This window comes from Nomia melanderi, chromosome 2, assembly GCF_051020985.1.
Source record: "Nomia melanderi isolate GNS246 chromosome 2, iyNomMela1, whole genome shotgun sequence".
Classification (NCBI taxonomy): Eukaryota; Metazoa; Arthropoda; class Insecta; order Hymenoptera; family Halictidae; genus Nomia; species Nomia melanderi.
In genome coordinates this window covers 19,777,026-19,804,957 of record NC_135000.1, presented here as the reverse complement: position 1 = coordinate 19,804,957, position 27,932 = coordinate 19,777,026, and the positions used below count along the sequence as shown (strand labels likewise).

The 27,932-nt window shown below is 34.7% G+C and overlaps 2 protein-coding genes across 15 annotated transcripts in view; one reads left to right on the top strand and one right to left on the bottom strand.

Moving 5' to 3' along the window:
* Positions 1-357: 357 nt before the first annotated feature.
* Positions 358-16,696, top strand: LOC116429148 (prostaglandin E2 receptor EP3 subtype). Of its 3 annotated transcripts, none has more exons than XM_031981723.2 (6): positions 358-970; positions 1,586-1,825; positions 10,326-10,500; positions 11,156-11,394; positions 13,672-13,900; positions 14,427-16,696. In XM_031981723.2, exons 1-6 carry the CDS (start codon positions 770-772, stop codon positions 14,534-14,536), a joined length of 1,194 nt encoding a protein of 397 aa, XP_031837583.1. In that variant the 5' UTR covers positions 358-769; the 3' UTR covers positions 14,537-16,696. The 3 variants fall into 3 exon arrangements, with proteins under 3 accessions (XP_031837583.1, XP_031837584.1, XP_031837582.1); XM_031981724.2 differs by having other exon boundaries at positions 10,323-10,500; positions 14,436-16,696; XM_031981722.2 differs by having other exon boundaries at positions 10,323-10,500.
* Positions 16,697-17,362: 666 nt separating this feature from the next.
* Positions 17,363-27,932, bottom strand: part of LOC116429146 (rho guanine nucleotide exchange factor 17) — an 82,644-nt gene continuing 72,074 nt past the window's right edge. For 5 of the 12 annotated variants that reach the window (XM_076365131.1, XM_076365130.1, XM_076365129.1 and 2 more), the window contains exons 17-25: positions 27,789-27,880; positions 27,455-27,722; positions 26,463-26,570; positions 25,496-25,735; positions 25,170-25,237; positions 24,669-25,010; positions 23,871-24,041; positions 22,899-23,182; positions 17,363-22,327 (exon numbers count right to left, since the gene is read on the bottom strand). In XM_076365131.1, coding sequence (XP_076221246.1) covers positions 22,920-23,182; positions 23,871-24,041; positions 24,669-25,010; positions 25,170-25,237; positions 25,496-25,735; positions 26,463-26,570; positions 27,455-27,722; positions 27,789-27,880 — 1,552 coding nt within the window. In that variant the 3' untranslated portion in view covers positions 17,363-22,327; positions 22,899-22,919. The remainder of the gene's footprint in view (positions 22,328-22,898; positions 23,183-23,870; positions 24,042-24,668; positions 25,011-25,169; positions 25,238-25,495; positions 25,736-26,462; positions 26,571-27,454; positions 27,723-27,788; positions 27,881-27,932) is intronic. The other 7 variants (XM_031981718.2, XM_031981719.2, XR_012998099.1 and 4 more) reach the window with 6 other exon arrangements.

Below are 27,932 nucleotides of genomic sequence, written 5' to 3'. Positions count from 1 at the left end.
AAAAGAAAGCATAAATAACAAGAATCTTAGAGAAGATACCATCAGAAAACCTACAAAGTGCAATTGACGCGTTTAATAGGATAAACTAGCCAATACCTTCAACTTTGTTACTCAACTGGAAAAATTCGGCAAGAAGAAGACAGGTTTCCCGTTACCGGTCTTGCAGGCCGTTCTTTCGGTTTTGTATTTCGATCGATAAAGACAAGTGGATTCGTTGCGCTGGCTGCGTCCCGGCGTACATGCAAGCTGCCTCGAATAAGGGCCTCAGGACTGCAGGTAGTCTTACAAAAGGGTCCACTCCCAGCGTTGTCACGTTTCTTGGGAAAGTCGACGCAACTGGCGAGGTCTGCCAACAGCAACAGCGCTGAAGCCGAGGAAAGCGATAATAAAGTACCAAAGGTACATGATAACTGGCGACGATACACGCTCTAAATCTTCGAGCGTTGCTTCGGGAAACTGTACGGGGAAATAATAATGATCTCCAACAGGAAAATCGGTAGCCAGCTCTTTTCAACGGTGTTTACGTAGCAGAGACAATAGATAGCGGGGATTCGGAGATAATTTAGAATTGCTTAAGATCAACGATATCGAGGCGAAGGTGAACGGACTTTATAAATATTGGGGTCTCTGAATCATTGCATCGCCGATTAAGCTTGCTTGGGCGTCTGTGAATCTGTACGAAGACAACCGGGTGAAATTACATTTTCGTGCACGGGCGATATCGATCGATCATCTTTGGCTTCTACCATTATTACGAGACCTGTAAAAAATGTCGCTCACCTCGACAGAGGATTGGAACGAGACCTTGTCACTGGTAGGATTGAACGCGACCACGATGGTACCGAACATTGTTTTGAACCCGTCAAAAAGGCACGTGACGTTCGCGTCTCAAATGGTGCTCACCCTTGTGTACATAACCGGTGTGATCGGCAACGTGTCTGCTTTAGTCATTCTTTTCCATCGTGATAAGGTAATTGATTCCTTTCGAGTTGGTAACTGATACTTCCTTAATTAGTTAAGTTATGGATTGGTTTGGACGTCCTGTTGTTAATTTCTGCTAGTTTTTAATTAGTTAATTTATGGAGAAGTTTGAATGTTGGCAATTTCTTAGAAATGATGCTTATAGTGTTCCGTAATTATTGTTGTTCAGATAGGTGTAGGTAAATTTTTGGAGCAAAATCTTGAAAAATTGGAAGATACTTTTAAACATATTTAACGAAAATGTTAGATTTAATTATTGCTTATGTTACCTATGTAAGTTTTATTAAGATTATAAAAATATATGATGTAAATGTCAATTTCTTTTTACAGTTATTCAAAGAATTGTTGTCAATATACAATTACTGTATATAAATATAATTTCTAGATTATACTTTCATATATCACATTACAACTATTTTCGATTTTACACATAAAGTTACAAAAACGTTCATATTTTACACATTTTATTATACACCGACAAAGTGAAAAAGGCTAATTGTTATTGTCTTTCCATACGAACCTATTACAATTACAATTGTTATCGAAATGAAAGAGTTCAAGTGTCAGTCAACGTGTAATAAATGGGCGATACGTCTTTTTACAGAGGAGAAATCGAAAGCACTTGCTGATGTTGCGCTGTTTGGCAACAAACGACCTGGTTGCTCTATTGGGGATGCTGGTACAGATGTACATCACAATATACGTGGGCAGCGTGATATCCACAAGGGGGTTTTGCTCCCTTCGTGTCGTTTGGAGACTATTCGGTCTATTTAGCGGTTGCGTAGCTATAGTAATGGCTGCAGAAAGATGGCTGGCCTTGACAAGACCCTTCGTGTATCAAAAGGTAAGTCAAGATCCTCGATAACTTTTTTCTTGGTAGGTTCTTAGGGTAGGTTTAGTTTTCAGACCTGAGGGAAAACTTATTGACCTCTTTTTCCGCGGTATATCCATATAAAATGTTTACATGTCTAACAGCCTTAAATAATATAAAATAAATTGAAACAACATTTGATTAAGAAAGTTCCTTATTATATAAATTTGTGTAAACTAATTTTCGAAACATGGAATATCAATGTTTTTCGTCTTTCAGTCAAATGATTTACTTTATTTTATTTTATATATTTGCGAACTTGTTTGTTTATATTGATTTCTTATCTCGTGTAACGAATACGTAAGAAAGTTTAGAAAGTCCATCGTTTCAAGATTAATATGTCTCTTATCGTATTTAAATGACGTCAATTATTTTGATGAATTAACAATTTTGAAAATTGTATCGTAAGTTGCGTCGTAAAAAACAGAAAACATAACGTCTCTTATTGGTCAAATAAGCTCATACAGATAAATGGGAGAGCATGAGGATGTTTCTCCGGTCCAACAATCTTACATGGGATTTATCTGAATATGATAAGGGTCGTATTACGTAGGTCGCTCTTTACGCATGGAACTGACCCATTTTTTAACCGTTGACAGCGACTTCGATTGGTGCCAACACTAACGAAAGCGACAAAGACCACTTAGCGACTTATTGACATTGGTGTAGTTCTTCAGTTAACTGAAGAGATCGTTTGCATACAGACGCATCAATGATAACAACATTAAATCATTTTTAATGCTAATTCTTATCGAGGCTCAACAATAGTTGTATTAATATTAATAGGAAGTAGTATTTGAGTTAATATTCATTAATTCTGATGATTTAATTCAACCTCTTACATATCGGATATTAAATCAATAGTTTTCTTTGTCAAGTACTGAATGAAGGGGTTCTTATTTGACTTCAGGAGGAGGTATAAATAGATTACCGTTATTTATGAAAATTTTTGTGGCAACAAATTATTTTATTATGACTAATAAATAATAGAATTAATAGGGTTTATTAACACGAAAGATAAAGAGAACGGAGTTTATCAATATTAAATCTCTTGCTTAATTTAATTTATATCCACGCATTATTTCATACATATTTTGACTTTTCACCATAAAATGAATTCGTTTTATTTTTTGTTGTACAATGTTGACAGTGGACTAAAATTAAAACCATGAAGTAGTTTAGATTAACTTTCAAAAGATATGAAATTACCTCTTCTTAGATCTCTGGTTAAGGGTTAATTAGATAAATCATCCATAATTATTTCGCAGAATAAAACAATCTTTTTCCTTAACATAACAGAACATATACTGAACTTGAAATATTGATTTACGTACATCGTTATTTGAATATTTCTTTATTAAAGAACTTCGATGAAATGGCGTCAAGCTGAAACTAAAGATATACTTACTAAGAATGTCGAAAGAGGAGACACGTATCTATAATTCTTTCATTAAGTTAAACGACTTTCTCTTATCGGAATAAAAAAATTCAAGAGCAGTTCAATGTATCAATTTTCTCAAGGATAATGACATCATTAGCTTGCGTAGCGTACTATCGATCGTTTACGCTACCCATCGTTCCGCTAACAGAATCTGTGATGGCGGAGACATCGCATTGACATTCTCCGGATTCCGCAGGTGTTGTACCTATACTATCGGATGGACAACGCGCGAATATTAACTCCGTGATTCGACCGGTAATGCGTTTGTATCAATTTGCGTCCTTTTAAGACGCGACGGAAATAATTATTTAAACCGACTCCGAAACAGCGAACGGTGTAATAGAATTTGACTGCCGAAACTGTTCACTTCCGTTTCGCCTTCGGTCTGATTACGGTACTTAGATAATTAGAGAACAGCACTGCGAATTGGCAATTACGCGACGCACATTAAAATTGTTAATCCACACTTCGGTTGTATTATTTTATACATAGACCTAATATAAAACCTTAAAATTGGTGATTAATTCTTGGTTTCGTTATACAGAAACTAGTTAATTTGAAGATATTTATAACGAATTATTTTTGTTGATATTTTTATGAACGTAGGACATTGCATTCAAATTTTAATTTGCAAGATATACATTTTTCTGATCTACAAAGATTTTCAGGATTAGATATACAGGCCTCATGACACGCTCCAACCAAATGTTATGGGATCATGAATTTGAACCGCGTTGCATTTAAAATGACAGAATAATGCCTGTGGTTATATTTAGCACTTCGTTGGACTTTCCTTCTAAACCCAAACGTTCTAACACGATCAAGGCAATATGAGAATTATCTAATAATTGTTATTGCGATCTGCAAAAAACTAATCAAATTCTTCTATTGCTTTTTAAATTCGGATGAAAGGATCAATTATATTAATTTTGTTTACTAATATCGTGATATGAATTAATCTTTAATTAAGTCACTCATCGAGATTAATCATGTTGTACCTTGTCTTGTATTACAAGAAATAAAGAGATAAACTGAAGATTTAATTTATGCTCTCAATTATCAAAATAGTTAACGGATTTGAGAAACTTCGAAATTCAAGGAACAAACGACAGATAATGTTTTATTTTCATTTGTAAGATTTTGGAACGGATATAGGCACTTTTTTAACAGATTCGGGGAATAACGATTAAGGAAGGTCATGGGTCACCGAAACTCGCGCGTGTATACCTCGTCATTCTTGCGATAATGATAACCAGTGATAGCTCCCAGACGTCCTAAACTATTTCTGAGAAAAAAAGAAGCTACGTGATCGCGAGCATAAGCGCTTAATTATTTCGAATACTGGAATGCGATTAACAGGCAAGTTTCTAGTCCTGTCTTGCGTCTTGTTTGATATGGGATCGCGGTATATGATTATAACTGACACTGATACTGATTACAATTGAACTCGTCACGTTACAAAAGAGAACTCATGGGCCATACTGTGACCCAAATATGACTCCCAGTTACACCTACACTCTTTTGAGTAACTACGCTCAATCTTCTTTACCAAACAGCGTTGAAAGTTTAATGGATTCTCGATTTTTCGACTTCTCGATTTCTCAATTCAATTGTTCTCAATCCATAGAATAAGAAAACGAATGTTGATAGTTACATCAAAGATTTATGGAACTTAATTTCTTACAAAATGATTCTTTACATTTTTGGAGTGTTCAGCTTTGAAATAAAATAAAAATATGAATGAAGCGTATTAAATATCGTGTTCTGTTATATTTCTTTATTTTCAAGTTTTCGCTAAATGAACAATCCACGTGACATTAAATGTCACGTGTAATTTTTGTTTTGAATCTTTTTTATTTTTAAAAAATGAGGACAAGGTAAACTTCATGTCAGAATTGTTAGTACAATTGAATAGTCTTTTGGGTAGCAAACTAAACACTTACTCTAGAGTTTCAAGATATCCAACATGTACCCTGACTTTTGACAGACATCTGGCGAAGGTCAGTGAAATTAATGTGCTCGTTGAGCAGATGTGAGTGAAACCATGAAGGATTTTTACTTTTTCTTATGGTACGTGTATCCTCGCACGTACAATCTTCTCATTACACACTGAACCATGACGCTTTGACGTTCGATGAAACACTGTCCTCTGTTGACTTACAGTTTCACTGGCACAAACTGTCCCGTAACATGAGATTATCACTGGTTATCAAACTCTTCATAATGACTTTTATGAATGTACTTCCATCAACATTTCAAGTTACAAATACAAATACAATACAAACGATTTTAGTATTTTAATTGTATAGAAGTTAAATAACATACCCTTCTTAATAACCACCAACTTCTCATAAATAACCTTCTTTTCTATTCTGTTTGAAATTAATATTTCTCTTTGAATTATTATATTGATTCTTTAAACAGAATTATCATTATTTTTCTATTAAAACAATTCTATTGTCTTTTTTCTTTGAAATGAATATTATTATGGATCATTAAGACATAAGGAATAAATATAAATCATATTTAATTTAATAAATTTACGTTTTAATATCTGTTACATACTAGAGTGTGTTTCATCATTCACATATATTGTGCTTCCGCCCTGAAAAAAAATATCTGGAAAAATAGGCCACGAGCAGGCCACTAATTCGGAATAAATTGGAAAGCGAACGATCCTCAAAAATCTGAGCTTCTTATTAGTATCACCTTAGGGACCATGGCGAATACTATAAAATTTGCAATACGATACAAATCATCCTTTTTAGTGGACGTGAGGGTAGAATGAGCAATAAAATACAGTCAAATGAAAATCACAAGCCTGAACTAACTAGGAGCAGCGAAGCATTTCAATTTCACGTAATTTCGATGACAACGTGTTTAGTGAAAAAACAGTGACACGTGAGCAAAGTAAACCAGGCCATCGATTCGGCAACATATGAAATTATTTTTGTATGATTTTATATAAAGTGCATACTAGTGATGAAAACAAATGCAAGTTGCACATGTGCATCTATTCACGGACAAAGTTATTGACAAATACCTTTGATTTTGTAATTTTTATGAAAGCATACTCGAACCTTTCTCTTTCATTGATCAGTTTTATTTCTCTGTGTTATCGTCTTCGTCTATGAACTGTCTTTTCATTAATACACAACATTTTGGAAGCCACCATGAAGGAATTCATCAAATTGCACCTGAAAGGTGAATATGATTGACAAAATTATTGAAATTCATATCTTACTACAGATCCTTCAATACCTTTGCATTGGTTCCTCATATTTTTCAAATATAGTTAAAAAATAGTTGAATATTCGTCGTTGATATATTTAATAGACCACTCGCCTGACTATTAATCGAACCCAATGAAAGGAATAGTATTTTATTGATGGATATTAACGAGTAAATAACTCGAACTTGATCTCGCCACTAGTGCGTGCTGTTTATCAACAGAAGTGCTGGTTGGCTTTCTGCTTTGTTCGTGACGAGACCGTGAAAAAAGTGTACTCAAATTGGCGACGACTGATTCACGACGTGAGAATGCAGTTTCATAAATAACTAAAACTAATATTTTACTTGAGATTAATCTCGCCAATGATTGAGTGTAGGATTCTGAGTAAATAGAATAGAAAACACATATTTTGTAGATGATCATAAATCTAAAAAACAAGATTATATAATTAGATAAGAATTTCAAGTTTGTTGCGCACGTTATTACACCAATCTTGCAATTTTCAAATAGTTTCAATGTTTCGTTCTGCAAAACGTTTTTATACGATATTACGCTTGAAGTTCTTTTACATTTAAAACTGGTACTCAAATGTTCTTCCTTTTTTAAACTAATTCTTAAACCTTCTTTTATTGAAAAGAGTAATTTTCGAAATATTTAATTTCATACCATGAGCTAGGTTTTTTAACAAGTTTTGTTTTGGTTAATTATTTGTAATAATTGAAAACTTATCGAAATTTATTAGTCTATAATATTATTGTGCTTTCGAATTGATAAAGATGCCGAACGCAGGACAACGCGTTTGTTCTTAATTAAATGTGATTGATATTGTTAAGTCGATTCGGTGGTCCAATTCTAGTGACGCAAGTGTGGTCAACGTCATCTTTATAACCTTGTTTTATATTTTCCTTGATAATTATAATTGATCGTAGTTTTATCATTTTTATTACTCATTTTTGCCATAGGATCGTCGCGACATTATACTTCCACAGTTTTATAACGCCGGATGAGGTTGTTAACACACAAAAAAAAATATAAAGAAAGTTATCATGGAAAAACGTATTTGTTTCATTTGCGAAATAAATTGTAGGATTATTATAGTTTATTGTTTCTTAACTAATAAAATGTTACTTATGACGTTCAATTTCTTTTTCGATAGTATTCACGATTATAGATTGCAAGATTTTTAATTAAATTGATACGCGCTATCTGACTATCGCCGTCTCAAGTGAAAAAGTGGAAAAATATAGTTACACAAATTATGTTTCGTACGCTATAAAACACGTGTAAACAGTGTTACGTTAATGCTTTCCTTTTAAACTGGTATTCAGGGCAAGCTCTTATCTTATAGTTCTAACATCACCATGAGTCGAAATATTGTAACGATATACTCTATAAATCTATTATTAGTATATCACACTTCTATTTCAACGGTGCACAGTACAAAAAGAAATTTAATACTAGTCACAGTAAAATTAATAAAATGAAGTTAGTAGTCGTATTATTCTACAGTTAATTTTGTATGATACTAAATAGCTTTGATAATATTACTTAGAAGATTTACTTTTTCAATTTTTATTTGTTTGAATAACGTTTATAAGGTAAATCTTTTAGTAGTAACTGTTTGGAAATAGAATAGGTTTAGTGTCTTACAAACTTTCTAAGTAATCGTAAAAGTAATGTTTAAACACAAGTTAAGTTTCCATTTTATATGTATTATATAAGCAAGTTAATCAGTGGCACCTGACTCCAATATTTTTTCAATTAAATGTCTGTAATATGATTTCATCTTTCTTGAAACAATGTTTTCTTTGATGAGACGAACGGAGTTGCTGCCCAACTACTACGCCTCTATATGTTTCTCAAAGCGTCCAATGACGCTCACTTGTAAATATATAAGGCACATCGCGTCAATGGAGACTGACAACGCAGATTCATGATGTTTTTCAAATTTCGGTCGAGTTATTTTCCTAATATAACTTCGCTAAAATACTTGAATCTTTTTTGAACGAAATTTTCAGGAGTTTGTTTATTTTTATTTGAAAATGCCAAATAAATGGGAACAAGGATGTAGGTAATTTTTAAACACATTGCAATCCTAAATTAAGAGAGTGAAAATAAACAGCGAATTGAAATAAAATTTTAACGTTATCAATTTATTAACAAATGGTTAACGTTGAGTTTGCACTAAATTAAAAATTTTGTATTTCGGAAGTGATAATAGAAGAAACATTTCACTTAAACTGACAATGTCTTTTAGTACTGCGAAGGGATTAAAAGTCAGAGTACCAAAAGGACTGCCCAATCTTCATGTAATTGCTACTGTTTCCCCTTCCTCTGTTCTGCTGTCATTCAGGAATCCTTTGGCCGTCCTCTCTAAAAGGGTCTTCTATAATTTTTCCTTGAAAGCACTTGGCCACGTTTGACAGAAAATCGTAAATAAAGATTTCATTCATCCTTTCATTTCTAGAGGAACGTAATTCCAAGATACTGTATTATTCATATATTCTTCTTGTCTATCCATCTGAAAAATGACGTGGTTCTCCCTCTTTGAATTCTTTTCATGGTTTTATAGTCTGTGATAAATCGTTTGATTGAATCTCCTAACATATATTTTAACAACAATTTAAAGCAACATACAGTTATTTAGTCCAATCGTATGAATTAACACTTTTCTTAATTTTTGTAAATATTTATTTACAGAGATTGGGAAAATTAATAGCAATTTACGTTCGAGATATTACATCTGTAAAATTCATTGTTATAAAAAATAAGTCATATCGTTGAAATGCTAAAAATTTAAATTACAATAGCTTATCATTAACAAGACATATTGATACATTGTCGTCACGGAAAACTTAATTGCATATTACTCTGTCTATTTCATTCTTAAAAAATTTAAAACAAGAGACAAGGTCGGCTGTGGAATTGCTAAGTTTAGTGACCTTAGAGGTAAACCTACGCGACCCTTATGATAAATTCATATACTTTAGTATGAGGGTATCCAAGAAGCCTTTTACTTGGCAAACTTGTTCCATTTATTACCCGTAAAAACTAATTTATTTTTTCCGTCAGACCTTGGGCAAATTTGAAGTTCCTTGACTCCATTGTTTTTGTCACTGAGACAATCAACAGGTATACTATCCGAATGCCCATGCTTGAGTTTGCAAAAGCAATGACTTTTTTAAAAACAATAATGAACATCCCCTTCTTAAGGATAGCACAATTATCATTCCACTAGAGTTAAAATGGCGTTCAAGTTGATTATACTCGAATAGTATACTTCATACCGATCCATATATGGAAGATGGGAACGTGAATATACGAACTCATTGTGTTGCCAAGTCACTACTTCTTCATTAATTATTTTGTATCCTTGAAACTTTAATTAATTCTCATATTCTGTTCGTATAACAGTTCCATTCATACATCTTTGTATACAGCAATACTATAATTCAAACCAAATATATGAAAGCGGTAAGTTACATTTAAATTGAAACGTATCAAAATAACGTAAAGTACATTAAAAAATTTTTTCCAAATAACAACGAAAATTGTGGCAGGCCCCGTTGAGTGAGGCTTGAGTTCCCTAATGCTGAGTAAAAAGAGAATGGAAAACAAAGGTCGGGATCTAGTAATACGATCAACCAACATTTTCCTTTCTTCTTCCAGTGACTTCCCCCTCAAGTTCATTTCTTCCGTTTCGTATTTCCTTTCATCCCATTTCTAGGTTTAACGAAAAATCATAATGTTTATGGAAACTGATACCGTTTAATCTGTGACACCTGTGTATTTTCCAGCAGGTGACGTATCCGGTAATTGTACGTTGTATGCTAGCGCTTTGGTTGATTGCCCTAGCCTTGACTAGCCTGCCGGTGTTGGGCTTTGGTTTGTACTACAAGGGCGAGCGGTGCGTACGATATAGGGAAGCCATCGAGCCGGCGGACATCGCGTACGCCTACGTTTGGTTCGTTTTCGGTGAGTACACGGTTACCATTGTAATCGATAAATCCGTCGACGCATTTCGGTTTCGACTTTTTCGATGTGACAGATGTTCAAGCAGCGCCGGTGGCTCGGGTATAAATACAAAAGTCTAAAGAAATATTTTCTGTTCCTTTTGTAATTGTTTTTTGTCTGTGAAGAAGATTAACACTTTGGCAGCCGCTAATGTTGTTTCATGTCATTTTGTATTTACAACGATTTATATACGTTTTACATGTACTTAAGTAATTAGTTACTGTTTGACATATTATTATCATGCACTTAAGTTTGTTGGATACTGTGACAAATTGTTAGTTTATTTTTATACGAAAATTTTAATATTTTTTCGCAACACATGTTTAATCAATCTTGGAAGCTTCTTGAATTTGAATTGTAATTAGATTCTTTTTAATGTTGAACAAGTGGTTGTAGGTATTTATGAAATATTTATTTATTTAATAGATTTTCTTTGTTTTTGTGTTGCAAGCAATGGTAAATAATATTTAGTATGAAAAAGGTGGATTAAGAATGAAAATACTGAAAATTCTAATATGGGCTAAAAGTGATCCAGATATTCTCAGTTAATTTTTCAATGATTCAAGCTTCTCGTGAAACGATAAAGCGAAAACTGAATGTCTATTCTTAATTACAGGTACTGGTCTCTGTTTATCCATAGTCTGGTGCAATTTGGCCGTTTCCAGAGCACTTAGCAGGTTGAGTCGAAAGGCTGGTGCTTTACGACGCGTAACAAGATCCTCTTCGAGAGCGAAACCACTATTGACGGTGACTGGTCCACCGTCAGAAGTCGTCACAACCGCCGAGGAAAGAGCATTTGCGAGGTTGATGGCAGTGCTATCGATATCATTTGTTATTTGTTGGATGCCGCAAATGGTACGTAATTCACTTTTCATTCGTTAATTTTAACAGAATACTTTATTGTCAGTTTTCCGATTTTATTGATACAAAACGTTAACTAAAATAGTTGTCACTAAATGAAATGGTTTTAGTATGTTTTTTTCTTTGTACTTCATAGCTTTTGTTAGTGAATTTTTTTACATTTTCTTCTGTACACATACTCCTCTAAGGAATTATTAACGATATGATTATTAACAATTCATTACAACTGCATATTCCTATCTTGTTTTAAAGGGTCAACATTTCTAATTTTTTACTGTTACATTTATTACCCTGCTGTGCTATATATCTCTGTCAGGGATATAGTTATCCTCGAAATATTAACCCTCACTTCTTTCCTCTTCCTTTTGCGGAACCTCTTATCTTGATTGCTTCCGACTGTCACGGAAGTATCTGTTTTTATTACAAATAATTCATACTTTGAAAAATAAGCTTTACCTTAATAAGTCTTCCTTCCAGAATTGTATTTTGTTAGTTAGACAATGTTTGATTTATACACTTTCTGTCACGTTATTTTATTAGAATCTTGATTGTCGTCATTGATGGTAGATTTTGACAATGAACCACAAATAAGCGATCTCTCGAGGAAAAAGAAACTTCCGGTTTCTGTCTTTTATGGGAAGGAATGATGGATACGTGAAGTGCTTGCGAACCACCACTCGATAATATTTACTCTCCTCGTCGAAACGTTGATAAAATTAGCAGTCGTATTGACCGTGACAAGACTCGCGAATTGACGCTTTATGATTACTCGCCATATCGTGTCCATAAATCATAAATATCTACTTAAGTATACTTTCAGCTAGTAATATATAGATTCTGAAAATTCCTGCAACTTTACATTTGTATAGAAAAAATTTAATAAGACAGAAACAATAAACAACGCTCTATACTTAAAGAACCTATGAATAGAAAGTGGTGATAAGTAATCTGTTATAATTACTAAAACTCTTTAATATTTCTTTGTAAAAATCTGACATTTATAAAAAGATGGAGTCAACATTAAGTCACAGAATAAATTGTCGCAAGTGTATTGTAGTAGCTTAAATATAGTAGATTCAGTGTAATGGCAGCAATATTACTGCAGAACAACGGTAACACGGTAAGAAGAATTTATTACTTTTTTCCATATCGTGAAACTGTAACAAATGTGTAGATACGAACTCATGGAGGAAGAGAAATTGTGTTAATTATTGAATTAAGAATGTTCATCATTCTCATAGCCGCATTCTTCGAATTTTCAACGCAGCATAAACGTTGTTCATCCTGTCGCGAAGAATACAATTGCATCGAACAATGCACCCTGTGCCACTTCGATCACATACGCACGAGCTTCCTGCATTTCCATCTTCTTATTCGACCGATTTCTCGTCTCAAGCGCGCCGGAAGTTTTCACTGCACCGGGAACCAATGCTCGAATCAGACAGTCGAACCATGCTTACAAAATTAAACAGAAATATCTCTTACTTAATACTCGGCTGTTTGAAACGTGAAAGTGTTTAGTCTCATAGGCGCGTGTAAAACAGAATTAATGGTAACGATTCGTCCGCGTGAAGTTGCAAAATGTGACGCACTTCCGTCGGCCAGGGTGAAGGTTGAAAACAACGATTTAGTTTAGAATATCTTCACGTACGATCGATCGCGACATCCGCCAACTATCGATGCTGGTAAGCGTGGAACGGTACCGGATGCGGAACGATTTAGAGAAACGGCAGAAAAATTTTCCACCACCGCGTTCCAGCCAAGTCTACGTATTACTGTCGTTGACCCTAAACTAGACACGTGAAGCAAAGAGCATTTCCAAGTTTTCCAACACCTCTAACTCAGTTGATCGTGCCTTACTTTTATTGGATACATTTCTATCAAATGAGAAACAAGAATTTCACCGAAATTCAACGAAGTTTCTGTTTCTTTTTATTGTTATGAGATTAACTAACTATTTGGGTACGTTACATTTTTGCAAACATTAATATAATAGAAAGAAGATGTTTTATCGATGTCTTTGTATTTGAGTATTTTGGATATGCTAAAGGTACATGAAAACTATAATGAAATATATACGTATATACCTATTAGGAAATATTTCTTTAGGAACCTTTTTAACAATTTTGTAAAGGTCCACTTTACAGAACTTGTAGCTAGAGGTGTGCTAGAGACTGTAAAGGTTTAAAATGTTAGGGGTATTAATGAATATTTCATTCGATTGCGATTTCTATTTATCCTGCTCAACGTCTCTTGACTTATTGTCGACAGATCTCCATTCCATTGGCACAGTTCGCGCTACAGCTGCCGCAGAAGGCAATATTCGCGCGAAAAGCAATTCGTATGTTCCACGTGGCCGCTGACATCCTTCTTTGTATTCACTTCACCCTGGATCCATATATCTACGTGCTACTGAGGATGCCGAGACCAAGATTCCGTCTTCTGAAACCCCTTTGCAAGATCTGTTGGCCAGGCAGAAGCCGGTCGAGTTCATTCACAGGTAATTGAATTTATATTCAACGCAACACGTTCATCTTCAGGGATGAATTATTTAACAATGACTACGTTCACCTAATTATATTGACAAAAGGAATTAGTGAACTTCAATCTTAGGTAAACAAAACTTTGAAGCTGAACTATTTAGTTATTTGCGCCCAGAATTATTTTCTTTTAATCTCTCTTTAGTAAATAACTTTTTTACTGAATTAAAAGTAATTTTTTAATAGCAATCCCAAAGGAATAAAAATGAATAATTTCTGTTCAGAATCTACGAGGCAAGAAAACAATGTATTAAGAATATTAAAAATATTGAAGTAAATTAAAAATATTTAAGATATTTTGTACAAATATATAATTTTATTTCTTATTTAGATTTCAATGCTGATTGTAAGAGCTATTGCTACAAATAATTCCATTTTAGGAAATTAATAAGATTGTATACTCTATTTAGAAAATTATTATTATCTTGCTGTATTAAAGAAGAAAATTCTCATTAAAAATGTTAATGCACCCATTCACTTCGTCAGGAACTACAGATCACCATGGTAGCAGTGGTGATCCATCGACTCCGATCACCGAGGCACCCTCCACGCCTGTCAGTGAAGAGCACCCACCTTTAGTGGCCATTGCTGTCTGAGACAGGCTACAGCGAATGATCTTCCAGAAGCGACTCAAGAACTACGATGTTAGCTACGTCTGAGTCACTCTTCGAAGCTATCGGGGGATCTTCGCGGAATATTGGAGGATGATATCATGGAGAATTGATATGCTGATGAATTTGATTGGTCGTATTGAAACATGACGACAAACATTTCGAAAGTTCGGATTGTGGAACGAAAAGGCGTACATCCAGAAAGACTTCGAGTTGAAATTTTTCCACCTGCGAAGGAATTTTGAGATCCAATGTTGTAGAGGAACAACTGAGTGTGTTGAAAACAATACCTCGCTGATACATCGTGTACAATTTACATCAGGTTTTCGTATTGTTTAGAATTTCTGCGTTGCCATATTTGTTTGTTTATATGGTTTATATGCGACAGTTTGCCGACCGCACGAGTAATAATCAGTTAAATGACTTATTGATTTAAATGAATGTGAAGCTGAGTACTAATACCCGATTTTTTCGTCTCTGATGAGTGTTACTATTATTTTCGAAAGAGTAACACTGAGCATTGTAAATAACTACCGATTTCTTCTGAGCACAAGATGTTCTACGATTGACCTGAATGCATTATGTATACTCAATGACTATTAAGTCGTAGTAATTTTTATTCGATTCAGAAATTTTTGTATTTTTCTGGATACTGATACAGGTTTCATAAAATTGAACATAAAATCACTTGTGCTATTAATTAGTTTTACTTTATTTATTTATCTATGTTATCATTAAAATTTTAACTTTACAATTGAATTACTATTCCAGAACAATATGTCAACTAATTTATTTTGCCAGAATTCACGATTTAAATAATAATGAAGATCGTTTAATGATCTTATAATTCTTCATTACATGAAAGGTAATAGTACTCGACATTTTCTTTAAAGAAAAAATATTGGGATATGTATTTATACATGTATGTACATATATTTTTTTAAACTACTGATGTATAGTGATTAATATTCCAAAATGTCTTCAAGTATATTAATCATTATATTTCTCATTCCGAGAAAATACTCCAATTTGGCGTAAACCTGCATGTATACTCGTTCGGTGGGCAATATGTTAATATTGTTCTTATATCAATAATAATTTCTTCCATCAATACAGCGCTCCAAAGATACATCATCTTTTATTACGAAATTTTAATTAGAATACCTGGTAATATTTTACAAAATGAAGATTTCATTGCTTTATGGTTATTTAGACGAAGTAAATCAATTGGCATCATTCCAAAAGATACTTGTATTTACATCTTACGAATACTTTTCATTAGACAGTGCATTAATTATTAATTTGAATAGTTCGAAATTTTTTGGAATTTATGACTGACATAATGAGAAGAACTCTACTCATTTGTAATTTGCAAGTGAGGATGAGTGCCACTTGTTTGGATAAAATTAGATCAATGTGATCGATGGACTGCGGATGTTTATGAAAATTCCAAATAATAAATTCATTTGCAAAAAAAGTCACATAGAAATTTATTTAGGTTGTATTTAAATTGATTTTGCTCAAATTAAAATTTGAATAATATTATTATATAAGATAGAAAATATTGCGTGTTAAATTTAATTGAAAATTCTAATTCAGCATATTTTATCTAGCAATATTGATTACAGACGCATGAAATCCGCAGTTTAATCGTAAAAAAATGTATGTAAGGATGAAAACGAACTGACGAATTTGATTATCGCTAATCACACAAACGCATCGAAGAAAAAACACTGCATCGCAGGTTTCGATACGCACTTTCGTAATATTCGCATAATTGTATGTCTAGTCAATAAAATAATGCAAGCGAGCAATTGAACACAAATGTAAGCACAAAGTGGATGTTTTACCAAAGTATTCAATGTTGAAGCGTATTTAATCGTATAATGTACTTTTCGAAGTAAACTTTAAGAAAATTGCACATATATATATTTTTGAACATATACAACGATGGAATTACTTATACACGTATACAGATTACCAACAGTTTTGTAATGTATACTCAATAGTTGTTATTTTGAAAAGTAATTTTACCATGTCTGCCGGTGTTATTCAAAGTCGTATATATTTTACGATATTCTACAGTGTTTGTAAAAAAAATATGAATAAACCGTGAATATTTTTTTTTTAATAAAAACTACACACAAATTATTTTCATATTGCATTCAAATTTCCTGCTACTATTGTCGAAAAATATATAGTTATTATGAAACGAAGAATAACAATCCTTGGTTATTAAAAAAGAAAATAATTGTATAAGAGTACAGTAAAATATCATTTTATATTATTAATTCGTCACTTAGATTTGATTAAAAAGTATTTACTTTTTACTTGGAGAGATGAAGCCTAAGAAATGAATAAAAGTTTTTTTAATTTTTAATGATTAACCCTGGAAGTATACTTAGGACATACATGCATAGAAAGTGATGCCAGAACACGTCAAATCCTCAAATTTAATTCAAAATATCTTACTCGAACTTAAGCACAACAAGTTCTCATAGATTCTGAACTACATGTATTCTTTCAGACATACGTTCTTGTGTTCTAAACATATTTAGAGATAGAAACAAAACAAACAAAATATACGTACAACTTTATTCTCAAGATGTCAATTTCCACAAAGAAGCTGGAGTGCGTTAGATTCTAGGATGTCGAACGGATGACAAAAGACACGGCGTGTTTATCCAGGATTAATTTTTATTCGACTAATAGACAACGAAACAAGAACGTCAAATAATAATTGACTGGAGCGTCTTCGAAACTGTTAGACCGCGGGATAATGAAATGACGACACCAATAGGAAGGAACGAGTACATATAATACAAATATATTTCTGCGGTGTGTTGCGTACCTCGCCTCTAGACACTTATAACATTAATAATAACTTACGGACGCGATCGTTGCTGTATACATGACACCATCAATTTTTCTGTCGTTTTATTGCACACTAAAAATACCACAGATGCATTCGTACAGTATCAATCGCGATACAGCTGGTTGTGTACTTTCGCATACCTTACGTAGCTACAATAAATAATATTAGTTTCTTGTTATCCGCTCTCCACTGTCCAACCGACCACGTTCGTCGACGAAGCGGTCGCGGTTTCTCGTTGACAAAGTATCTCAACATCCTATTTGCTAGACAAACACAGAGACAACCGAAATGAAAAATTTCGCAGGACTTTCGGGCTCCCTTTCTGACTATTGTCGATCGTGCCGTTCAACCCGTTCGCTGCCGGCGTCGAATAGAATATGGATACCAATCGGCTCCGATAGAAGTTGCTCTTACGCTTATATATAAATACACATTTTTTTATTTATGATAGCAGAAATAATACACTTTCACCTTATAGCATCGTAAAGTATTATATTGTTTACTTGTAATAACTAGACTGGAGATTCTTATGTGTTTATCGTAATTTTGTTTATAATTAAATACTCAAATACTTCGAATGAAATCTCAAATTACAAATGTATAATTAAAACAATTTTAATTTACATACAGATTCGTAGTCTAGTGGTAACTTAATTAATTTTCAAGCAATCCGTGGTATTCATTGAAATATATTAGATACTGCGGAGCGACGCCGATAGGAGCCAACGGCAACGAACGTGTTAACGACACAGCTCGATCTGTAATCGTACGAGCACACGCGCGCATACACACACATACACATGCACGCACGCACTCAATCACGCGAGCAAACGCGTCAACGACACGATTACACCGTGTCGCCGAGTAATCTGACGTTCATTTCGTGAAAGACGAATTGTCGAAAGCAGAGTCTCTCGCCATCGGATTCTCATTTCCGACGGTTCTGTTGGATCTATTTCGGGCGATCGTGACACTCGTCTGCGCGTAGAAACTTGTACGTCTCGCAGGATAATGGAAATCACACCGACAAACTAAAATACAAAATCTGTACACGGTTGGAGAACGTTGCTGGTGAATCTCACGCTCCGATTTTATGCGTTGAACGTCGCGTGGGTCGTCAGTGACCCTTAACGAGGTGAATTACAGCGGTTCGTTCAGCTAAATGATAATTGTTCGCGAAGTTTTCAATGTCATTAACGATGTGACGTGACGCGATGACATTTAGCGAGATGAACGCGTAAATTGTGATGATTAATTTAATTAAAAAACTTTGCACGTTATTTTATTGTTACGTATACAGTAAAACTTCAATTATCTTATTTAAATGGGTGATTAAGAGTTCAGATAAATGGAGATTCGAGGAGGAATTCTTCAAAATAAGTTCAACCACATATTCATATTAAACTATCAAAATTAATATTATAACTTAATGATGGTTTTTCAATAATTATCTATGTGAGATATGTAATAAACTGATTCATTCGTTTTATTTAAATGAGATACAGAATCCTCCTATATTTTTATTTATTTCCAAACGATTCTCGTTCGATTTCTCCCTATGGTCGGATTACCTTGGATTTTCTATACTTTGTAATCGCACATATTTCGATGTATAATGTAAGAATTCAAATTTTCAAGTGAGCGGATAAATAAAACATTGGACGATCGAAATCGAGAAAAACAGCGATACGTTTAATCGAGGTTCTGCTGTATTTCATTTTTTGAACAGTTTCAGCGTGAGGAGTAAGATATTGGGAAATTATTCAGCAATCAACATGTTCAATAATACTTGCCGCTTGTTACTTGTTCGATTACAGAAAAAGCGGCATGAATTATCGGAACGTGCATGTTCGTCGAGCAGTAGGCTTATGGAAAGCTTGTCACATACACAGATGTAGGGAGAAACACATCGAAAAGGTCTGAAAACTATTCGAGGAGCGATTTAAGCATTGATCGTTTTTCAATTTGAGCCAGTTTGATTACGAAAATCGAATTCCTAAGTGTATCAGAATATTATAGCAAAATTGTTAGATTATTATATCTTTACGACACTACGTGATATTGTGTTTCGTATCGTTTTCAGAGATTATGGTCAGTCTTGGAACGTGCGAAACGAAACGATACCGGCTCTTCTAGTAAAACGATGCCACTCTTAAAATTAGTGCAATATGTTTCAATACCATTTTCATCGCTGCTTCCATGTGTATTTTACAATTAGGTGACGGGCTTGTGCTCTGTTTCGGAAGATTTCACGCTGAAGGTTAATGTTTTTCAGTTTGAGATAACATGCGGTGGTGGACATACAAATATTGTAAGGTAAGAATGTACATTGCGTTTTACTTAAGGAGAAGTCATAATATTGGGGTCAATAAATGTAAACAATTCTTTATGATACCTAGAAAAAAAATGTTTAACGCTGGTGGTTTCATTGTAATTTATGCAATTTGTTTGTAACTTTCACATTACGCGAATGTTTAACTTTCTGGTAAGATAACAAGGGCGAACTTTCATATTATCAAGCTGGTCAAGAGATGGAATGAGAGGGACAACTAATTAAACAAAATTAATGAGAGAAACATAATTATAATTCTTTACATATTTAATAGTAAGTTTTCTTAAGTCTCTATATCCTGAAAGTACTTCAAAGTACAGTTTCATTCAAAATGATACTATAAATTAAATAAGTTTAGGCTGTTTTTAAATATAATTTTATAATAATATTTCATTAGTTTATGCTCTAATGATTAAAGAACATTTATAGCTGATAATAATTCTAAAATAAATGATGTCCAAAATGTAATCTCTTACAATTGAGATTTATATGGTGCATCGTACAATTTGCCACTTGTGCAGCAAACCCAATTTAAAGATCAATTTATAGATCGCTAACAAGTACTTGTTCCCATTCTCTTGATCATGTGCCGGCAACATTTCATCTGTTCTTTTTAATCTATAGATATTAATGTTCTGTTTCTTGCATACAGAATCAATATCGTATTTCTTGTCAATGATCCCCTTACCTTAAAAAATTTCTTTCCTCATTTCTAAATCCAACTAAAAGTATATTGTACAAAAATCAATGATCCCAATATTATAACTATTTACAAGAAATTTGAGATCCTTATTCAGCGATAGGTCGTGCTGTAGAAAAGACAAGTGAACCATTACAACAACAATCTCTATGATGAAGTAGTCCAAGCCGAAGGATATCCGCGGTCCGAGGAATCTAAACGACATTCTAAATCCGTGTGGTATGGGAAACACGATGAACGGAAACGAGGAACGCGAACAAAAGGGCTTCTTCGTGCATCAGTTGACATCGTCGGTGCGTCGGTAAATACTTGGTCTCGCGTAGAATCACTCGACTAATCGATATCAATTAATTATTGTCAAATATGCTATATGTTGATAACATGGTTGATATTTTCATGGATCGTCGGAGTATCGTAGAAAAAGTAGACGAGTCGCTTAAATCATTTAAGCGAATAAAACGCGCGGAAGGTATAAAGAGCTTAAAAGACTTAAACAAAAGTACCCTGGACCAGGGGAAACTATACGAAGTGGCCTCTCGAATTTCGCAACCCCCGATTTAGCTCACCGACAATTGAACGATGCATTTCCGAGACAATCATCGCGGCGAAGCCTCAAAAAATTTCCATTTCCTCTCGGATAAAAATATTCCCGCGACACCGAAATTACTCTTTCACATTCGACTCCCCGACAACAATTTCCTCGCGAATAAAAGCGGACAAACAATCTCACCGAATACATAGTATCACCGATTCTTTCATTCAACAAATTCAAATACTTCGACCGTTCCCCTTTTCATGTAATTCGGAGGAACAGATACTTTTCTATCTTCTCGATTTGAGCGATCGCGTAACAACGTCGCTGGAGAGACATTTCAATTCGAAAAAGATTACTCGCATCCAGCGTCTGCGATCTGAATAAATCCCCATTACGGTTTCACACGAACACATTCAGTTTTACGTCGGTTAATGAAACGGATAATGAAGTACGTCAGTTCTTGCGCAGCGTCGATCGATGGAGAATGATAAATTCGTTTTGGCACAATTCATTGGATTAGTCTCTTTCTAGTTTCCTTTTAGCGTCTACGTTTATGTTAGGCCAGTGTCGGTTGTATAATAAGCTCGAATCAACGCTCTTCCAGGTATCGTACTTCATTACGGCTTCCTAGTTACTGTTCCTCGGGGCACGTACGCGCGTCCCCGGGGAACGATAGTCCTCTCAATATTCCTCTTCGACGAACAGTGAAATACATCGATAGTAAACGGAATCGCGTGACAAACACGATTCAACGTCGCGAAACCTTCTCTCGATCCAGTGCAAAAATACAAATCTTCTGTTAAACGATTTCCTGAAACCCGATTTATCGAAACAACACGAATCGATCAATATTTGCTTCTTTTTCCCGAACGAGTCTATGTAGAATCTAAATAGTGAATTTCAGAGTCTGAAGGCTTCGGTTTCAATGGGGCTTTGTTTGTACTCTGATCTGGTTCCAGTAAATCGTTTACACGTCTCTGTCACACCTTGGTCTAAAACGATTCAACAACTGTCAAACGAACCACTCGATCCAGAAGTCTGATCGCTCGTCAGCATCAAAGGTAACTCGTGAAAAATACCTACTCGGGTTCTATCACGCTGTGGAACCCGTACCTCTTGGCACCTTGCAAATAACGAACCTCCTTCATTCTGCTCTTGATCCACTCGGCTACAACGAGCCAGAGAACCTTCCCGCGTTCCCTGAAAAATCGTCGGGCGAATACGTCCTGAACAGCCACGATCGGACGATGCCGGACCCGACCACGTGCTCTATGCACATGTAACAACGATTCCCACGGCGTGTCATGCCGACGTGCGTGAACTGCGACCCTTGCCTGCAGATCGGGAAATTTTTCGGGGAAATTAATTACAGGATGCAGCTTTCAGTTTCTACAGAGTTTTCAGTGGAGGATGTTTTCGATAACCATGGGAAATATCGGAAAAACCATTATTTGGATTAAAAGTTTCGCGTGATGAAAGTAGATATAACATTAGTCACAAAATTACAAAATCTTAAATGTTTCATTGTGAATAAGTAAATGTACCAGGTGTTATAAGAAAGGTTTAAATAAAATTTTTAATCAAGAAGAGTTTATAACAAAATTGTTAACTATTTTTCTCTGTAATTGTATTCTTAACCTATGTTTATTATATTCTAATATTAAATATAATTATATCAAATATAAATGTATAGAATGGTTAAAGTAAAGTGAACTGGAATAAAGTGTATATTGAGTGATGTTTAAGAAGTATGTTATATTTGATCAATAAATTAATCACCCGAAATTGTACAGGCATTATAAACAATGGTATCTGTATTTAAGGATGTAACATATACACATTTGAAATACACGTTACTGCACGCAGTATATTTAAGTAAGACAATATTATTTTCAGAGAACTCACCGAGGGTCGTACTAGATCACATCACACCTTCCAAAGCAGCAGATGATTGGTCGAGTCTTCGCGACCAGCCTGCAGCTCAGCGGAAGCTTGAGGTCCTCTGAAATCCTCGTAGCCATCGCCGCCAGATATCACGAGAAGTTTCCCGCGATTGATGTTATTTTGTTGGTTCTTGTTGGATTTCAGGGAGTATCGGTTCACTTTCGGACGTGGATCCGGTTTGGATGGACTCGATGTTTCCACGCATGTTAGGAAACGCACGTGGCCAGTGTGTCCGTGGGGAATACCTGAGAATAAAATGAAATATCATTGATTAGTAATACATCATTATTCTTCGATGAAATATTTAATTGTTTGATGAAATTTGTTTTCTTAATGACAAATCTTTATGATTCCTTTTTCATTATATTTTATAAACTAAACTTTTTACATACACAATCTATAAATCGTCGTGATGGAAAATTAAATCACTACCTAAACTTATTCATATTACTTTCATCTCGGTGACATTCGTAATAGTAAAAGTAATGTTTGGATAATTCTTTATAAATTACTCCGTCAAAATGTGAAGTCACATAAAAATTGATTTGCACCGATTAGTAATAGCTTCATCAAATTTGAATTCAAAATAATAAATAATAAATAAGTAATAAATAATAAATCCAGGTTTAAATCAAGTCAAGATTACATAGCACTAGGTTTTAAGAGGGTTGGGCTCCGATGTCAAGGTCAACTCTCGCCTGATTTATTAGATTAGCTAGTGAGTGCCTTATAAATATCACGTGCTTGCACGTTATCGCGTCAGAGATGCGCGAACGGGTCCAAAAATTTCCTGAATGATTGATCGAACTTGTATCTTCGTGGTGTCGAGGCAGACACTTCGCGAGAATTGCCTAAGTCCAGCCAGCGTCTAATTATACCGGCAGCAATAACGATGCTCGCTTATAACTGATCAGATCTGACGTCAATACTCACCAGTTACGATCGGCGGCTGGGACATCCTCTGAGTGGATGGCTTTATATGGGGAATTGGCACGGTCAAGAGTACACCGGCGCTTGTGCCGATCCAAAGCAACTCGTTGCAAGCCAAAAGTGCGGTAACTCTCAGACAGGCAGCCTTGTGCTGTCGTATTATGTCATCGCAACCTGCAGCAAGTTTAAAGCTTCCGTTAAAATAAATACCATAGTTAGGGGATAATAATTCAAAGTATTGCGTCTGAGTTCAATACAAGAATAGTAGAGTCAGGGAAACGAGGAACAACATAAATTAATTTCTAATTTTAAATTGATGAGTTAGTGGAACTGTGCAATTTATATCTAATTAGTTGTTCTTCCTTATTCTTAAATCACTGATACATTTAGCAATAAATTAACTTCCGTAGCTCCGAATCTTAATGAGAATTATGAGCCGCGGAAAAGTGTTTTAAGAAAATTAACAAGATTTTGATAAAAAATAAAATAGCTTTTCCCAGAGTATATTAAACATACTTATCAACTATAAAAAGAAGTCTCTTATTAATCTATTGCAGAAAAATGTGTGCAAAGAATTATTATTTAAACTTTCTTGTACCATGTAGCTATGTAACCGAGTATAATGTTTTTCATATCATCAAGAAATTATTTGATTAGTCAAAATTTGTTAATTGTTGCTCAAGATTATCTTCCTTCACTAAATATTTAGTTAGGATATTTATTAATCATTATGAATTTCATTACAATATAAAATAATTTTCAAACAATTTAGCTTTCATCCACATCCAGGTAAAGACTTACTGGTAAGCATTTTGGTGACAGCTGGAGCTATATTGATGTCTGTCAAGCACTCGTAACTGGTAGAATGGAATAGTCGCAGCACGGCACTGTTGTGCAAAGAGATCCAGACTCCCAGACCACCGGAGCTCGCCATGCAGGAAACTGACATGGACGTGTCGTTGCTGACAGCGAACGTGTGTTCGATGTCGAATGTGTGGATGTTCACGATTTTCACGGTATTGTGGCAGCCACACCAAAGTTTCCCTGCTACCGGAAGCATCCTCGTGATCGGAGACGCTGGTGTCCCTACCGGCACGGTCGTTGGTTCTGGTGTGTTCCAACCACCCACTACAAATTTACGATCTTCTTAACTTTTTAGTTTTATCTATTAACTTCAATTCTCGAACAATGAAACATAAAACAGTTCTCTCATCTCGAAATCAAAAACACATGCACATGGGGTATTTCAATTCTACTTCATTTAAAAAATAAAGATTTTATAACAACTCTTGTTAAACTTACAATGATCTCGAGCGTAGACAGTAATGTCCCCGTTAGCAAGTGACACGAACACTTTGTTATCCAAATATCTGAAAAATAAAATAAAAAACGAAAGTCATTTGTAATTTTAATAATTGAGATCCTATAAATGTTATTATGTTAATTCTTGCAATTCTTTGTTCAATTAAATTAAGAATGATAGTAAAAAAGTTTACATAAACATAGAAACCTAATCAACTAAATAACTAATCTAATATTTTCAACTATAAAGAATTAAAAAATTAAACTAAGTTAACGATTCTTTAATCTTGAACAAAAGATTTGTGAAATATTCACAGAAATCTTACATGATGCTATGCACGCTGCTGTTATGCTGTAGCTTCACTTTGTTCTTCTTTATTCTGATATTATCGTTGCAGTTGTAGACGTGTATGCATCCGTCTTCCGTCCCTAGCCACATAGTGGGTTGATTGGTGTCCTCCTCTGTCGTAGAACTATCAATACTTGGTACGTCGCCGCCCAAGGTCAGGCTACCCGTATCTGCACATGGAATGTCGTCCGAGTCCGAGTCCTCGGAGCTCGAGCTGCTGTAAAATGATTTCCTTAGATTACCAATGAATTATATTTAACCATGAATTTCATATGCGAATCTAACTGCACTATTGTACAGGGTGATTCACCTAACTCGATTAGTTTAAACGAATACTAACTCGTAATCGAAATATTTTATCGTTGCGAACTAAATATATAAGTGACATTTTATTTTTATATGTTTATAGAGTAACCACCACAAGAAATATCATATTACAAATATTTATTCTTTTTTCAGACCTCTTAGAGTCTAACCATTGCTGCACATTGGATGAAACAATAATTGAAAATAAAATACGAGCTGTTATAGCTTTTTTCTATAATAAACATTTTATTAGTAGACACTAGATATTATGCATTTATGAGAAATAGGATTATCTGCAATGATGTACATTAAGAAATTTGCTACAGTTTAACGAAATTCTTTTATTTTATTCTCACTGAACCTTCAATAAAATAAACAAATTTCTGTTTGATTCCAGTGTTTGTCAGTCACAGTTTTCATGATTATTTATTAGCAACACAAGGGTGTTAAGTTAGGCGAATCATCCTATGGAGCTAGGAATCTATGAGTGACTATAATTATTTCAAAGTTTAAACTGATTTCAAAATTGAATTAAGCAACGTAAGTCATCGGATCGCTACTATTTTAACAGATTGACTCGTTATTTCAATGTACTGTCCAATCAATGACGGAATTCGATTTAATGTCAAAAATATTACCTATCTAACTGTATGTTCCCGCCACTGGCATCGACATCCTGGACCGATATGCTTATGCCGCTCTTACTGTTCGCGTACGAAGTGTTGTTAGTCACGCACGAATTCGATCTAAAATACAATACAAGTAAAGTAGAGACTCTTTCAACCCGCCTATACGGCATTACAGCAAAGCGTTACACTTTGATGACTTTTAAAGGTGGACTATTACGAAAAAAACACACTTTTGCTCTGCCAGTTTCATGCGTGAGATCAGTTACTAACGGTCATTCGGTTTGGATAACGATTCATAGAGTACCTTAGGCTTTTGCCTGTACTCTTTAAATAAAAAGAAACACCGTCTCCGTGAATTCTCTATACCCCGAAGCTACTTCAAAGTACTTGCACTAAAATTTTACTATAAATTGGATATTATTAAATGTCATTCAATTTAACTTGATTCAAATTTCTACTACTAATATTTGTACGAATCTTTATCTGTAGCACATACGTGATTTAAACTTGCAGTTTCGTAAAAATTCGTAATTTCGCACGAATTTTCATATGATACTTAAATGTGCTTCATCTTCAACAAAAAGAAATTTCTTTCAATAACATATTTGCCATTTTGTTCGACGACCTTCCATTACTACATCCACTAAAAAATATTCCCCAATATTAGGTTCAAACTCAAATAAAAAGAAGTCTCACAGAGATTAGCTATCTTCACTGATAATAATGCTCAAGTTTCAATCCAACAAACATCCACACAAAGATACAGATCAATCTCATAAAATGAAAGTAGCCGTTAAACATAAGTATGCCATGATCCAGGACATAAAAGATCAGATCACTTCCCGATTCCGCTTAAACCTTCCAGCGGCAAGGAATATTTCCTATTTTTCGTCCAAATGAATTATGAAAACCCATCAGCAGTACACACTAGTAACAATCACTATCCAGGCTGCCAAAGCCTCAATCCACTTAAAGCGTTTCATTATAGACAGGACGCGAACCTTTGCGTGCACGCCGGGATTCCCGCGACGCACAGAATCCTGGCGTTGCAAACACCGTTGCAGGACGTGACTTGCGGCGGTTCCGGCATTAAGCTCAGTACGCAGACCTGGCCGACGTAGCCGTCGCTATTGCACACCCAAACGTCCCTGGATACTTGTCCGTTGGTCAAAGTGGGCGCAGCGCAGGTAAACTGTAAGCCTGCACGAGTCTTTCGGATTGGCAGAGGACCCACAAACTCTGGGCAAGGTCTCTTATCAGCGGACAACGCTGTAAGTGGAGACACCGAAAAGTCAGACCTATGGTTGAATACAAGAGAGGCAGCTAGCTACTCACCTAGCTTCTGCTTGGCCTCGTTAAAGCTTTCCTCCCAGCTGGCCCTCTTGTCTGGCTTCGTGAACATAACGGAAATATTCTCGATTCCGGCTCTAAAACGAAAGAACGACAGTGCTGTCACAGGACGCTATGTCACGTTGCGAT

What these genes read in the sequence shown, in the direction of transcription:
- LOC116429148 (XM_031981722.2), top strand. Translation starts at nt 770, where the DNA reads ATGTCGCTCACCTCGACAGAGGATTGGAACGAGACCTTGTCACTGGTA. An exon ending in GACCCTTCGTGTATCAAAAG is followed by an intron (nt 1,826 to 10,322) that starts GTAAGTCAAGAT and finishes TGTATTTTCCAG; the next exon opens with CAGGTGACGTATCCGGTAAT. An exon ending in CCGGTCGAGTTCATTCACAG is followed by an intron (nt 13,901 to 14,426) that starts GTAATTGAATTT and finishes TCACTTCGTCAG; the next exon opens with GAACTACAGATCACCATGGT.